We start from the raw sequence: 16,218 nt of genomic DNA, 5'->3' as shown, positions 1-16,218 counted from the left end.
GCGGATGTGTTTGCAATCAAGAGATATGTGGTTTGAATATTCGAACTCTTATTATACTATAGAGAAAATTAAAAAGAACCTGTGGTCGGTTTGATTTTAAACAATAAAAAATAAAAATAATATTAAAAATCTCATGAATAACATGTAGAACATGAAGCTGTATTGATCATCAATAATTAATATTTACCCAACATATCATCCAATGAAGGAAAATTATTGAAAGGTAGTGGATATAAGATCGCCCTGGTCTCTTTATTTACTTTTACATTTAAGAGCCTTCTTAAGTTGATAGATTTTTAAAATGCATATGAGTTATTAATTCTCACCAACTAATTTTCTTTTCTTACTCCCTGTTTTCTTTTAATCTAAACAAAAAAATTACATGATTTTATGTGGACTAATTAAAAAGCCTTCGGATGCATCCATATTAATTATGCCACATTTACCAAATCGTAATGAAAATGAGTATAATCGGATGAGATTTTATTGATGGATGAATCGTAATAGACCTGAATTGTAAATGTAATTGGATTGTTTTTTTTTTTTATCGTGTTTATTTATAATTATGAATTTGTCACATTTTATTGTTCCATTACCGTTACTGTTTGACTCTAACAATAATGGTAACAGTGACGGTAACGGTGAATTCATAATTTTCATATTGTTACAGTAACACTATTTATAACAATAACGATAATAGTAACGATAAAGGTAGTGAGTTCCATGTAATTTTCAACTGTAATCATATTGAATACCTTTTTATTTCTCAATTAGATTACACGATTTGATTACAAATTTGAAGGCGGACCCTACATCTCATTATGATTACAGAAAGTAGGTAAACAACAACAAAAGTAATCATCTGTGACTCACTTTTTATATTACCATTGATGAATTACTTTTCAACTGGTGTAAACGTGGTCTTAATTAAGACACATTGTTCGATAATCATTTGGTTTTTAAAAGTTAAGCTTATAGACACTACTTCGACTTATTAATTTCTTAATTTTTTTATGTGCTATTTAGAAGTGTTTTAAAACACCAAACAAATTTTTTTAACTAAATCACGTTTTGAAAACTAAAAGAAATAAATTAGAAAGTTGCTTTTATTTTAGGAATTTGGCTAAGAATTCAAATATTTAGTCAGTAAAGAAGAAAATATTGTAAAAATAAATAAATATTAATTTTGTAAAAAAAAGTAACAGTTATCAAATGATAAATTTTCGGTTATCAAACAGAGCCTATGTTATACCTTGGTTAACAATTCTCCCTTTCGAATAATTGATAAATATCAAAACTTGTTCGCACTCTATCATATTGAACTCTAATATCAAATGTGTAAGCTAAGGGTCTGTTTGAATTAATTGTCTTTTTTTAAAAAAAACACTTGGTATAAAAATCAAATCCATATAAAAATTATATCTATATAATTTGTTTGAAAATATCAAGCTTCAAACAAACTAAACCATAAGCAAATGAAGACTAAATAGCTCAAATAAAGAAACAAAATTGAGAATACCTAAGTTTAAAGCAAATAACCTCATCCTTTTTTTGTTTAAAAAACTTTAACAATCCTTAAACAACCCAAGTTTGATCTCAATTCAACAATTAAAGTTAGACCTTAACCAAAATTTAATGCAAATAAACGAAAGCAAACAAACTCAAATGCTAAATTTAAAACAAATAAACTAAGCAAACTCAAATTCTAAGCTAAAGAGCTATATACCTTGTTTGGAAACACATTAAGCTCCAAACAAACTAAACCATAATATAATCAAATTATTTCAAAACAAGCAAATAAAAATCAAATATCACACACAAAGAAACAAATAAACTTGAGCCCTCTTTTATATCAAAGATTGTAAATCTAAAACAAATAAATTCATTCCCCTCTCATAAAACATTATAAATTTAAAGCAAATGAATATTGTAGGATCGAAGCAAATAAACATTATAAATTTAGAATCTAACTTTGCCTCATTAATCTTTAACACACTATTACCAATCAAGTTTAATTCCACCAATGGAACAAGTAAGTTTCTATCCGTACAAACTTCAAACAAATCAGGCCACATATTAAATTTAAAGGAAATAAGCTTATTTTCTTTATGATTGTACAACTTTTACATATATGATTTCAACAAATTTCAAGAAAAAAAAGTAACTAAAAAAAACCTGTTCTCTTCCTTTATTTAGAAATTTGAAATAACATTAAAAAAAAACATAAATGCTAAAAGGAAAAAAAATGTGAGAAAAATCTTACCGGCATGAGTATGGGAGACCAACGACAAAGTGGAGGCGAGCAGGCTGAATGTCAGCGACCGGCAGTAAACAGAAGAAATGACTGAATGATGACGAATGAGAGAGAGTGTTGGAAGAGAAGAAAAAAACTTAGGGGGGTTGGAACGAATAGGAAAGAGGAATGGGTGATCGGCGACGAAGAATCGGGGGGGGGGGGGGGGATGGTTCACATAGACCAAAAAAGAAAATTAAAGCATTTAGGATAGTTTTAGGGCTTAATAATCGAGTTTTTCCCGACGCTATTATTTCAACGCGAGATAAGCTCTTTATCCCGATGCCTCATTCTTCTAGCATTGGGATAGCCTCTATATGTCGACGCAAGCTTTAGTGTCGGCGTAGAGACCCTATACCGATGTTTTTTTAGGTGTCGACAAAACTGACGTTGGCAAATCTTTTTTCTTAGAGTCTCAAATATTCTGAACTTATTTACCTTTTCACAGAGCCTTCATGGCTTATTTATAGATTGCTATAACCAATCCTTTTATAATTTACATTTCCAAATCAATCTAGGAGGGGTATTAGGGTTTTTTGGACCAATCGACGCGAGGGGAATTGGCTGCAAGCCAAACAGCTAGGCTGAGTCGAGGCCAAGGCGCTTGGAATGGGTTTTGACCCATTATTGCCTCGTTTACTTTTGATATTTCTATTGGACTTTGAGTGTTTGATTGGGCCCTGACTCCCTTCTTTTATCCGTTTAATCTTAACCAAGCCTCTTAAGACGATTTTACCCCTAGGTCCAAAATTCTCCATAATCTACCAGGTTTAATTTTGAGCTATTTTTTAGGTTAAACTTTATTTAGTTATACAAAAACAACTAGAAAATGATCATGACATTCAAAAACTAAAAGCCTATTTGGTAGGTAATTATAATTTTATTTTATATTTTCAGATTAACTGATTTTAGCAAATACACGTTAGGTAGCTAAGCAGTCTGGATTTTGTGATCCAGTAGTTAGATCTTAAATTTAAAATTTTAAAATGTAAAATTATATTTAAAAAGATAAAAATATTAATGAATATAGTATTTCAACTTATAAACTCAATTATTATGTTAGATTAAATTACTTTCACATGCAATGAAAAATTAGAATAGTGGTCCGAACCCATTGGCACAGCTTAGAAACAGCAAAGCAAAATATTGATTGTATTACCAAAAGCCCTATAAATAAAGACCCACTCTCCCACTATTCCCAACACACCACATTTGCCACTGGTTTGCCTCAAAATTTAATTTTCTCCACAATTTTGTTTCTCCCTCTCTCTCTCTCTCTTCTTCCTTTCATTTCCCCAAAATGGAGAATAATCCTTCTCCTACATTTCCCTTATTCCCATCTTTAGGTCTCATTTTGTTCCTTCTTGGTAGCTTGGTTTGTCAAGCACAAGCTAGAGCTTTCTTCGTGTTCGGAGACTCACTCGTTGACAATGGAAACAACAACTACTTGCTCACCACCGCCCGAGCCGATAACTACCCATACGGTATTGATTACCCGACTCGTCGGGCAACCGGACGATTCTCCAATGGCCTCAACATACCTGATCTAATCAGTTAGTTTCATTTTCTTTTGTTTTTGTGACATCATAAAAGTAATAAGAAAATGAATGTGTTGTAATAATTGTGTTTTGTGTGTGTTTAGGTGAGGCAATTGGGTCTCCATCTACATTGCCTTATTTGAGCCCTGAACTTAGAGGAGAGAACCTCTTGGTTGGTGCTAACTTTGCCTCTGCTGGAATTGGGATTCTCAATGACACTGGAATTCAGTTTGTAAGTTTATTATTTGATATCATTTTCTTCAAATTTTTTATCCCTCTCTCAAAGTGTCACTATGGTCATTTACCAAATGATGATAGTTTTTTCAAACTCTATTTCATTTCTATTTTCGAAATTGAGCATCACTCAACTCATTATCACATTAGTAATCTTTTCTAACAATCAAACTTCCTGCTTTCTTTGCTTTTCTTTTTTCATTCTCTTTCCCGTCTATATCTTTAAAAACAACGGAAAATATGTTTTTGGTTCCTAAATTTTAAGTCTAGTTTAAATTTGATTCATAGGTTTCAAAATGATATACTTTTAGTTTTTAAGTTTTGAATTTGATTTTAATTTAATATCTGAATTTCAAAATGTTACAATTTTATCCTTGAAATTTGTTTCATTTTTGTCCCAAAGGATTAAATTGAAATCAAACTCAAAACTTAAGAATATAACATTTTGAAATTAACGTAGAGACCAAACGAGAACTAGATAAAAAAAAAAAAGTATTTTTCCCTAACAACATATTTGAAGGAGTTTTTTTTTTTTTTTTCTTTTTTCTTTTCTTTTATTTGTTTTCTTTCTTTCTTTCTTTCTTTTTTCATTTTTGTTGAGATCTCTCACCCACAAAATGCCACTATAATTCATTACCCAAAACTTTCCAGAACTCATTTAATTTCTTCTATCCTTCTTACCAAAGAAAGACAAACAATTGGATTACATTGTACCTATTTTTCTGCATCCATGTTGACCGCACAAAAAAAAAAATATAAAAAAAAAAGTAAGAAGAACTTGTCACGTAACAAGTTATGATCAGACAATTAAATAAGATACAAAAAGATGAGTATATTTTTGAAGAAAGATTCTAATACAGAAAACTTGATTGACCAAACTTGAGCATAACTGAACCGATTATGAAGATATTAAAAACGAAGAAGAAGATAGAGAATAATATTGATGAGTAAGATGATGGTGTGTTTAACTTGCAGTTGAACATAATAAGAATCAGACAGCAATTGGAGTATTTCAGGCAATACCAAGCAAGAGTGAGTGCACTAATTGGAGAAGAAGAAACAGTGAGACTAGTGAATGAAGCATTGGTTCTTATAACATTGGGAGGAAATGACTTTGTAAACAACTATTATTTGGTCCCAGTCTCAGCTCGTTCTCGCCAATTCGCTCTTCCCGATTATGTCGTCTATATCATCTCTGAGTATCGCAAAATTCTAGCGGTAATTGATTAACTACTCCTTTCTCTCTTGAGTTGCTTTTTCCCCCTTTATTCTTCGAAATCTGTTTGAAATGACTTTTCTCTAAATACTTAAATTAAAATATTTTAAAAACGTTTATGACTTTGGTTAACATGACATACGTTGTCAAATGTTTCATATATTTTAGGTATGATTGTAGTTGATATATACTCATTTTCTTCACAAATTAAATGATTGGAGTATGATTAAGGTCATATTTCAATTGACTTTTCTAAGTGCTTAAAAAGACTATTTAAGTATTTTTAAGCACTTATGACCTTAAAATTTTTAAATTATTAGGAGTGAAATTTAAATATACTATATAGATGGAAGACATTTTGAATAGTTTAGCAATTTAACTACTATAGCATCATTTACTTTTCCCAAATAATATCAATAATGTTTTGTTTAATTCAAACACTCATTGGGTAAGGGAAAGTAGATGAATATAGATCATCAATGTATGATAGATCATGTAAATTAAAATTACTGTTTTAATTTTGAAACATGTATTGCTCTAACTTTTGAGCTAGGTTAAGTCTTAATTGAACTTGTTAGTAATTTAGGAAAAAGCAGAATTTTTTCATAACTATTCAATTGAATGAAATCTTTATGGCTCATTTAATAATAATATTCTTTTTCCATTATATATATAAGAATGCATTTGGTAGTCTACTCTTTCTACACTTCCTATTCCCTCCATTTTTGGTTAAGAGTATGTTTGGAATAAGGACTATCCTAAAATTATAATAACCATCTCTTACTACATTAAATATTATTTTGTATTCCCCAATTGGCTACAGTCAACACTATTTCAAAACTCTTATTTTCTATAGAATTTATTATTTGCTACAGTTTTACGTTCATCAATTTTTTTGTATTATTTGCTACAGTGTTTACTCTTTCCTTCTCAAATTGAAATGGTTTACACATCAAACACATATTATAATCACCCAAATTAAAATAATCTATACCCTAAATACAAACTATTATAACTCAACTATAATAACCTAAGACTATAATAATCAATTCCTTGCCCCAAACGCCCTTAAAGGATTACGAAAGATTATTTTTTGCTCCATAGACTTTGATAACTATATTAATACTAGGATTATTAATTTAAATGATAAAATTGCTGAAAATATTTTTAAATATAATAAAATATTATTGTTTATCAATGATAACAATAGACGATGAAATTTTGTTATATTTGAAAATATTTTTCACTAACTCCTTAATTTTATATTGTATTGTTTAAGGGTTTCAATTTTTTATCTGATCCAAACAAGTCTTCTATTTAAAAAAAAAAGAAAAGAAAAAGAAAAAATAGCATTGTTTGTTAGGTAAAGAGAAGTAGAAATGAATTAATGGCAAAGTGGGGTAATAGCATTTATGAGTAAAAATAAAAGTGTGCTACATAATAATAATAATAATGTATGAGACTATGAGTAGAGGAAAAGTAGGTAATGGGAGTTGATGTCAAATTGTACCATCTGTTTGGTTGGTGTCTCTAATTAAAATTCCAAGTTATTTTTAAGGCTTTTCCATAAAGGCCTTTACCCAATTTTTTCACATATTATTATGGACAAGGCTCAACTCATTAAACACATTAGTTTCTCTCTCCTTTCTCTTAACAATAAATGCTATATAAAGTTTTGTGGATACTAAGCCAATAAATGTTTGATTCACTTTTATGTTAGATTATTTATGTCTTAATAAATTGAGTTATGTTCCGTTAAAGTTTTCCTTCTTTTCCTTCATATTAGATTTTCAAATTCAAAATTTTCTTTTAAAGTTTTAATGCTTCAATTCTAGGTTAAAAAAAGGTAATTGTTTTAAATAGTAAAACAATTAAAAAAAGTTTTCAAATATAAAAAAATTTAATTGTCTATCACGGTTTATCATTGATAGATAATGAAATTTTACTATATTTATAAATAAATTGACTCATTTTCCTTTATTTGAACACAAACCTAAAACATCATTTTAGACTTTTATTCTTTTTTTTTCAATATATAGAATGAGATTCAAACATTCAGAACAAATATATGTCTTAACTGGTTGAGTTATACTGAGTTACATAGTTGGTCTAGTTTTTGTTGTCCACGTGTTACATTTTATTTACTTTATGAAGCTACGTGTAAATGAGAGATAAATCCAAGTTATAGATTTTGCAATAGACCAATAGTTTAGTTACATTATAATGACAAGAACTATAATAGTTTTATTTTGTATATAAAATTTAGACACTTTTGTGTGAGAATTCTTGGAACTAAAATAGAATATTTTAGGACTCTTTTGGTATATTCATTTTCCTTTTTGTTTATTTATTTATTTATTTATTTTTAATTTTATTTTATATTCTCGGTTTTTAATAAACAAAAATAGAAATGTGTTTGAGAACTATTTCTAGTTTCTCGTTGTTTCCTTCCTATTAAAAAAGATAAACAAGTTTCGTAATCATTTCTGGTTAGTTTTTTTATTCTCACAAACTTAAATTTTTTAAAAAAATGCAAATATTCTACATGAAAATATGTTTTAAAAATTAATTAATGAAATTATTTATTGAGAAATTATTTCAAATAGTAAAACTATTGAAAATATTTATAAGATATAGCAAAATTTTAGAACTATCAATGATAAACATTGATAGAAGTCTATCAGTGTCTATCAACGTCTATCATTAATAGATCTAAAATTTTACTATATTTTATAAATATTTTAATTTATTTTTCTATATTTAAAAACAACCTTTATTTATTGTGGATTTTAGAAGTAAAAGAAAAAAGATATACTAGTACGAATTTCTCATAACATAATAATAGTAACAAGAACTTAGTTATAATAGGAATATAACTTAAAACTTTTTTCTATAAGGCATTAATTTGATCTTTGATCTTTGATCTTTTATAATTGTATCTTATAGATTTTTAAATTTTCGAATGTTATGTCAATAATATTTTAAATTATAATAAAAGGTGTCCGACGTATCTATAAATTATATTAATTTTATAAACTTCACAGACCTAATTTGATGCAACATTAAATTCAGCTTGACAATTTTTGTTGAGTTCAACATGTCATTGGAGTAGAGGTCGAATTCCGACTTATTTCGATTAAAGACACATGTCTTAATATAGTTGAATATAGCTAAGATATATATCACTTTTAAAAGTTAACATAAAACCCATCTTTGAAAGTTTTATGCACCCAAACTTATAATTTGACCAAAACACTCCCTATTTTTGTTTCTTTATCTATTATCTGAGTAATGAAATTCGGAATGCATTCCCATTCTCCATCCTATGCACATGTTTGGTCCTCGACCTTATCCTCGACCACAGATCCGAGCCCTCAGAAAAATGTGAAGGTTGAGAAAATACTGATGGAGAAGTTTTGTGGTCTTGGTTTTTTATCATGTAGAGCTTATACGAGTTTGGAGCGAGACGGGTGCTGGTGACAGGAACCGGGCCAATAGGGTGTGTGCCCGCGGAGTTGGCCATGAGGGGTAGAAATGGCGAGTGCTCGGTGGAGCTGCAACGAGCTGCCGCCCAGTTCAATCCACAACTCGTCCAAATAATCAATTCTCTCAATCAGGAAATTGGTGCTAATGTCTTCATTGCTGTTAATACTCAAATGATGCATATGGATTTCGTCACAAATCCTCAAGCCTATGGTATATTATTTTTCTCTCTCGTACTTCGTTTGAATTTCATTTTGGTTCATAAATTTTACGTCGCTTCTTTTTCCTTCATTCTATAATGTGCTTCAATTTGTTAGGTTCGGAATCTTTTGTCTAATAGATTTGTAGTTTGAAATAAACAAAAACACATATACCAAACATAGACTGGACTTTTAAATTTGAAGTTACACAAATCCTAACTTATGATTTGATTTTGATAGAGAATTTGTTTCTTCTTGTCTATTCTTGAGGAGCTAGGATTGTGAAGTAATGAAATAGGTTCTTAATTAAATTTTCAATAATGTTGTCTTTTTAAACATTCAATTTTGGGTTGAATTCATGTCCTTACATTGAAAAGCAAAGTTAGTAGATTATGAATTTGTTGTCAAGAGTCTAAACAAAATTCCACATTGGTTAGGAAAGGGATGATCATAGTTATAAGAACAATTATCACCATTGGTACAAACTAGCATTTTAGGGTCCTAAAAGTAAAGCCATGACGGTGTTTATGCCTATTGCGGAGATAAGTAGAAATTTCGTTTGTCCTTATCGATTAGTACTAAAGTAGAGTCATGGTCACATTATGGTAACACGTGATTTGAATTCAATGATAGGGTTTATAACTTCAAAGGTGGCATGCTGTGGGCAAGGGCCATTCAATGGTATAGGATTATGCACACCAGCCTCCAACTTATGCCCTAACAGAGATGTATATGCATTTTGGGATCCATTTCATCCATCAGAGAGGGCCAATAGATTGATTGTGCAACAAATCCTCACAGGCACTCAAGAGTATATGCACCCAATGAACCTCAGCACCATTTTGGCTATGGATTCTAGGACCTAATATCATCACATTACTTAATATTATTATTACCCTCCTGTTTGGCTCTGCCCATATATGCCTTGTTCTTTATCCAACATTATATATACTTTATTGGAGTGGGAGTTGTCCTTCATTTCATTTATCATTGGTTCCAAAATTATTTAGTTTTGATCATTAGTTATTGAAGTTTTCCATATTGTTTTTCCCTGTGATGTAGGGGTGGGTTCAGTTAGTTGATTGTTTGTTTAGTGAGAGAGAAGTTAGATGTGGATTAAAATTAATCCCTACTTTTGACATTCCAAATAAGACTATTATTTATGTTACTCATGCTTATTTATGAATTTTATCTTAATACATTTTTTTTTCTATCATGTTTTTTTTTTCTTATTCTAATCTTTGAAAATTAATTATGGTTGGCTTGCCAAATATTAAACCATTGTCCATCTAAAATTATAACATTAAATATCACAATCTATATATAGTTGAAAATTTCATATTGAAAATATCAAGAGACCTCACATTATTTATAATATATATGGTTTTGACTCATTTTTCTCCGCTGAAAAACGTCCCTAGTTTTTTATGACGTTTTTTTTTTTCTCTCCTTCTCCTTAACTTGACTTGCTATGGTGTCATGGAAAATCATGTGGTATTGGGGTAAAAAAAAAAGTCCAAACGAATATTCATCCAAACTTGGGATCCGACACACAAGAAAAAAAGGTAAACTCAAGGAATGAACCATCTCAAGGGCACCCAAAAATGGTGAATAAAAAGATCCTATTTAAAGTCTTATTTGTTGCATAGTTGATTTTATGGAACCCCTGAGTTTAAAAGTTCTCTATTTGTTTTCATGGCTAAATAAAGTGTTTATTTGACTTTTTCTTTTATTCCAGTAAAAGCTTATTCTAACTATTCATTAAATTTCTAAACTTGCTAGCATGAGTAACACTCACGATCTATCCTTAAAAAAAGTAGGGTGTTACGATTTATAAAATATATGGTTTACTCTTTTGTTTTTCTTATAAAAAATATGTTCTCGATCTTTTATGACACTTTTTGCTCTCACTCTACTAATTTGACTTGACTATGGTGACATAGAAAGTCATATTTCTTAAAATGTAGTTTTAGAGTCCATTAAACTCCAAAAGAGTATTCGACTCAAAATGGGAATCTGAACCAAAAGAATAATGGTAAATTCAAAGATGCATGCACCATCTCGAGATCACTTCTAAAAATTGTGAACTTGATGGATCTTATAAAGATAATTAACCAAGAATTAAGCTTCACAAGACCAAATACATGAAAATATGAGATTCTAGAACATTGGAGTAAAGATAAACAAAAAGTAATTGGGAAAAAGTAAGAAAAGTAGAGTAATAATAATAAAAGAAGTTTTGATAACATTATTAATTAATTAGTTAAAAAGGAAGAAAAAGTGTAGTGAACTAATGAGTTTTATAGAATTATTGGAGAAGAGTTTGAAGGCTTTCAATGGTCAATGGCTTCATAAAGCAATGGTCAAGACCAGCCTCCATAAAAGCAGCTTTCTTCTCAGAGGTTGGGCCATGTCCTGTCACTCCAATTATCTTGCTTTTAACCCCCATCCTTCTCAGCTCCTTTGTTGCCTTTTCCAATTTTTTTTTTTATAAAATTTCAAATTATTCCATCAAATTTCAATTTTCAATTTCATATTCCAATTTTATTTCTTGTGGGTATAATTAGGTTTTCTATTTCCTACTAATTTAGTTGGTATGTGGTTTTGGAGGAGTAATTCTTGAAATAATTTTTATGAAAACTATTTCTTCATTTAAAAAAAAAAAAAAAAAAACCTCCATTCAAATTTTACTTATCTCTAATCTCACTACTTTAGTCCATGAGTATCTTTATTCTTTTTATTTAGCTTCTCAAATTAATCTAAGCCAAGCTTAATTTTGGAAATTAAGGACATGATAATCATTTATTATTTTTTTTTTTTTGAAAATTAAGTCGATAAATACTTCTTACACCATTAAATTTTTTGATTTGTATCTACCTTTTACTCATACTTTCAAAAAAACTAAGTTAAATTTTAAAACCTAAAAGAATAGTTTTAAAAGTTTGTTTTTGTTATTGAAATTCGGCTAAGAATTTAATTCTTGTACTTTAAAAAGAAACAAATCATTTTAAGAAATTATAAGAAAATATGCTTAATTTTCAAAAATAAAAAATAAAAACAAAATTGTTAACAAACGAACTCTAACTTATATAGTTTTTTAAAACTTTTTTTCTAATTTTTTTTGACTATGAGTTCAAATATTTATTTAAAAGATGTTGAAACCATAGTAAACAATTAACAATATACGAAAGTAATGTTTGACGATTACTTTTATTTTTCGTTTTTTGATTTCAAGAAATAAGCTTACAATCGTTATTTCTACCGATAACTTTCTTATTTTATTTCTAAAATTTAGCTAGGAATATTTCAAACGTGTTTTTAAGAAATATAAAAAGATTACCAAAATATCATAAACAAACATAATTTTAAAAAAACGAAATGATTGGAAAATTGTTATCAAATGAGACCTAAAATAAAAAAAAAAAAAAAATAATAATAATAACGTAGAAATGGTTTATGGCAATGAGAATTGTACCTGAAGTCCATCCATGGCAGGCATTTCCAAGTCCATAAGAACAAGATCAAAAGAAGCCCCACCTTGGAAAGCCTCCACTGCTTCCTTTCCATTTTCAGCTGCCTCAGCTTCAACATTCAATTTTTTAAGCAGAGACATGTGAATTTGTCTATTCACTGCCTCATCATCCACAACCAAACCACTCACCTTCTTCTCACTACCTCCTTCCATATTTATATTCTTCGTAAGATCATCCATATAAACCATCACACTAAATCCCACTTTCCATGACGTTTAATTATAGTTTTGGTCTTTCAAACTTTTCAAATTTTGATTTTACTTCATTCTTGAACTTTCATTCAAATTCATCTCACTTAATTATTTATCGTTTCAAAGTCTAGGATTATAAAATGGAAAAAAAAAATATATCGTTTTATTTAAAACTTGTTAATAAAACATTATTTTAGAATGAAAATCGAGGAGTTTAATCATCTCATCTAGTTGGAAACTCCCAAAATTTAAGAGTTTGAGAATTAGAGGAAGAGGTGATATGAGAGGAAAGTTTTCTATTTTAAAGGAGGATTATTGATTAAATTGCATATAATTAATAAAATGATGTGTGTATATATATAAGTTATTTTATATTTAATTAGGAAGTCATGCATTTGAGATTCTTTGGAGCTACCTACTTTGATACATCAAATGCCTCATGATTTTCCTTTTCTTACCTTCATGTATCACAAGTGTTGTGTGGTACATGATCAATAGGAGGGTGGATTGTAAAAGGTCTAATTAGGGAGTTTATTGATTAAAAATGCTTGAACATTATTAAAAAAAAATACTAAAACTAACCGATTTCATTAATGAAATGAAGTTAAAATATGTACGAGTAATTTAACCATAGTTAAAAGAGATTTTTTTTCTAATCAATAATAAATTTAAGAGAAAAATAACTTTTTAATCCTTAAGTTTAATTTTAGACCTAATTTTATTTGGTTAGATAGATTTATATATAAAATAGTTGTCTTAGTTGTTATTTTAATTATCATTTCAGATGCTCTTTCCTTCTATATTTAGTTCCCTTAGAATTTCTCTCGTAATATATTTGCCCATTATCGGGTCACTAGTGGAATAAGAAACAATATAATATTTTCTCCAAAAATATATGTGTATCAGAGCACAAGTAAATAAAATAAAATAAGAAACCTTAACCCTAATTTTCAATCCTTGCCACCACCAGCTTCTACAGAGGGCCACCGCTCTCATACGCCATCAACCTACTTCCCCTACCAACCCCCAGTCCAACACCTTCTGACCATATAAATGATAGAGTAAACTAACATGCAACGGAAGCAATCAAAATCAATAAACACTCTAATTACATTTAATTTGAGTTCTAAAAGCATGCTAAACAATAAATTTCAAAAGAGAGTTTCATGACTACATACCTTTGATGAATTCCTTTGATTCCAAGCTGCTCTTCACATGATTTCAGCTCCAAATCTTTAATGAACCACCAAGAGATCTTTTCTACTATTTCCAGCCTTGAATTTGAGTGGTGGAACTAAAAAAGGGAGTGAATTTGTGAAGGAATGTAGAGAGTTTTGTGGTGAGGATGAAGAACTCAACAGAAACAAATTTTCCAGCAACTCATATTGGAGTGTTTTTATTCTTCAACTACATACAGGTATGATTAAACTCAGGCAAAGACACCTCCAACTTTTAAGATTGAGTGGGATAGATGTGTGAATTGTAGAGTTTCACCTCCTAGTTAGTGAAACATATATTGGATTTTTCCATTAAGTGGAAAATTCCAATTTTCAAATACAATTTGAAATTTAATTTCAATTAATTCAAAATTAATTTAAATCAAAATTTCAGAATTCAATTTCTCAAATTGAATTAAATTTGAAAATTAATTTGATTTTAATTAATTAAACATATTTGATTAATTAAATAATAATTTAATATCAAATATTAAATCAATCACACACTTAATATTAGATAAGAATCTTATTCATGTAATTAATATTTAAATCAATATTTAAATATTATAAACTTTCCAATTTCGTTTAATTTTAATAAATTAAACATTAATTAATTATATCAAATATAATTATACAAACCTAAAGGAACTCGATTGAGGAGAACCTTGAGCAGAAGCGCATCGACCAAATTTCATAATTTATCGAATACAAAGTTTACAGTAAACATATAATAGATATGCATTTAAAATTAAATTACAACATGCTTTTACAAAAAAAGAGTTCAAGATACCTCACTTTTGAAGAACCTTTCTTTTTATTTCCCTTGAACAGTCATGTACAACTTGAAGACCTTCTTTAAAATAGATCTCAAACTAAAATTGGACACTACCAGAATGAAATCTTAGTATTCTCAGGATGAAAACTCAGAAATGGTGGGCTCTGACTATTTTGATTAAGAGAGATAGGTTTGATTTGGAGGAAGAAGAAGATACATAACACTTTTGTCTTTTCTTATTCTCAATCATTTAACACCAACAAATGTATAAGAAGAAGAAAAAATATTTTTTTCTTTTATTCTACTTGCCATCAAAATATAACCACCCACTAATGTGGGTGGAGAGAAAAGATAGGGAATGAAGTTGTAACTCTCTTCTTTATTATTCAAAATAATAATAATATAATATAAATAAATATGATAACTAACTTATCCTATTATATTTATATTAAATTATATATTATATCAAATATAACATAACCTATAGTTTTAGTATTGTATCACATCTAATATAAACTATAGTTTCTTTTCTCTACAATATGACATTTAATATAAATCATATTTATATTAAATTTAACAACTATGAATCATATTCATAGAAAATATATTTGAATCTCATTCAAATATTTATTTCCTCCCAATAAGCTATAATATATAAAATACATTATGACAATTATATCATATATAATTAAATCCCTCTATTAATTTGAACAATTCAAATTAATCCAAAAACTAATTCTCAACTAAATCCTTTTGAGCTACCAAAGGGACCTCATAGACCTGTAGCTTGAAGCTCCAACGGTACATGAATAATTAATTGAACTCTTTAATTACATTATTTACAATTTGTTAATTGTCGGACATTCCACTAAAGACTGATAGCTAACTCTTCGCACTATAGATATATTTATGTGTTGATTAGATAGAACCAATCCAGTATGATGATCCTTCACAAATTGCTCATAAGTACAGTTGGGCCAAATTATCGTTTTGCCCCTGTAGTTACATCTAATTCCTTAAGTACCACTGATCCCTCTAATGAACAATAGATCATAGTCCTACTATGATTAAACCCCTCTCGGGCCAGGAGAGAGTGTGGCGCCACATTGTTCAAGACCTAGAATTAGTCCTTAAGCGAGCAATTTATCTACTTACCCCTGCTTCGGGGAATGAGTGAATTCCATCTCGTGTAGTTGTATTCCCAGCTCCCCAATCAGATGAATACCCAAAATGGTAGGTTTATTGAGTCGGCGATCTGGCCACTCTCTCCCATACAAATAAAAAAACCACCTTCATAGGCTAGAGTTCACAACTCACTTAGGATTTAGGTCATGTTACCTATGGTCATCCTGGTGAAATGTAAGTCTCTGTTATGAACGGTGAAATGAGACTAAACATTTCGTGGTCCGGTCTTATACAAACTCCTTTGTATAGAATATCCTCGCTTGCATGTCTGGTACATGAATGATCAGGATCAGATCATTTGTAGCACTTTACAACAATTGTAACACCCGCAAAGTGGGCCATACTCGTAGTAT

The 16,218-nt window shown here is 29.1% G+C and overlaps 1 protein-coding gene and 1 pseudogene across 1 annotated transcript; one reads left to right on the top strand and one right to left on the bottom strand.

Moving 5' to 3' along the window:
* The first annotated feature begins 3,482 nt into the window (after positions 1 to 3,482).
* Positions 3,483 to 10,132, top strand: LOC120079371 (GDSL esterase/lipase At5g33370-like). The gene is made up of 5 exons (XM_039033532.2): positions 3,483 to 3,846; positions 3,936 to 4,063; positions 5,041 to 5,283; positions 8,725 to 8,977; positions 9,598 to 10,132. The coding sequence occupies exons 1-5, from the start codon at positions 3,594 to 3,596 to the stop codon at positions 9,828 to 9,830; spliced, it is 1,110 nt and encodes a 369-aa protein (XP_038889460.1). The 5' UTR covers positions 3,483 to 3,593; the 3' UTR covers positions 9,831 to 10,132.
* A 1,122-nt stretch (positions 10,133 to 11,254) lies between these two features.
* On the bottom strand, positions 11,255 to 12,685 carry LOC120079190 (two-component response regulator 24 pseudogene; annotated as a pseudogene).
* Positions 12,686 to 16,218: the final 3,533 nt, after the last annotated feature.

This window comes from Benincasa hispida, chromosome 6, assembly GCF_027475165.1.
Source record: "Benincasa hispida cultivar pf3 chromosome 6, pf3_genome.v1.1, whole genome shotgun sequence".
In the NCBI taxonomy this organism is placed as follows: domain Eukaryota; kingdom Viridiplantae; phylum Streptophyta; class Magnoliopsida; order Cucurbitales; family Cucurbitaceae; genus Benincasa; species Benincasa hispida.
This window is presented reverse-complemented; position numbering and strand designations above follow the sequence as displayed.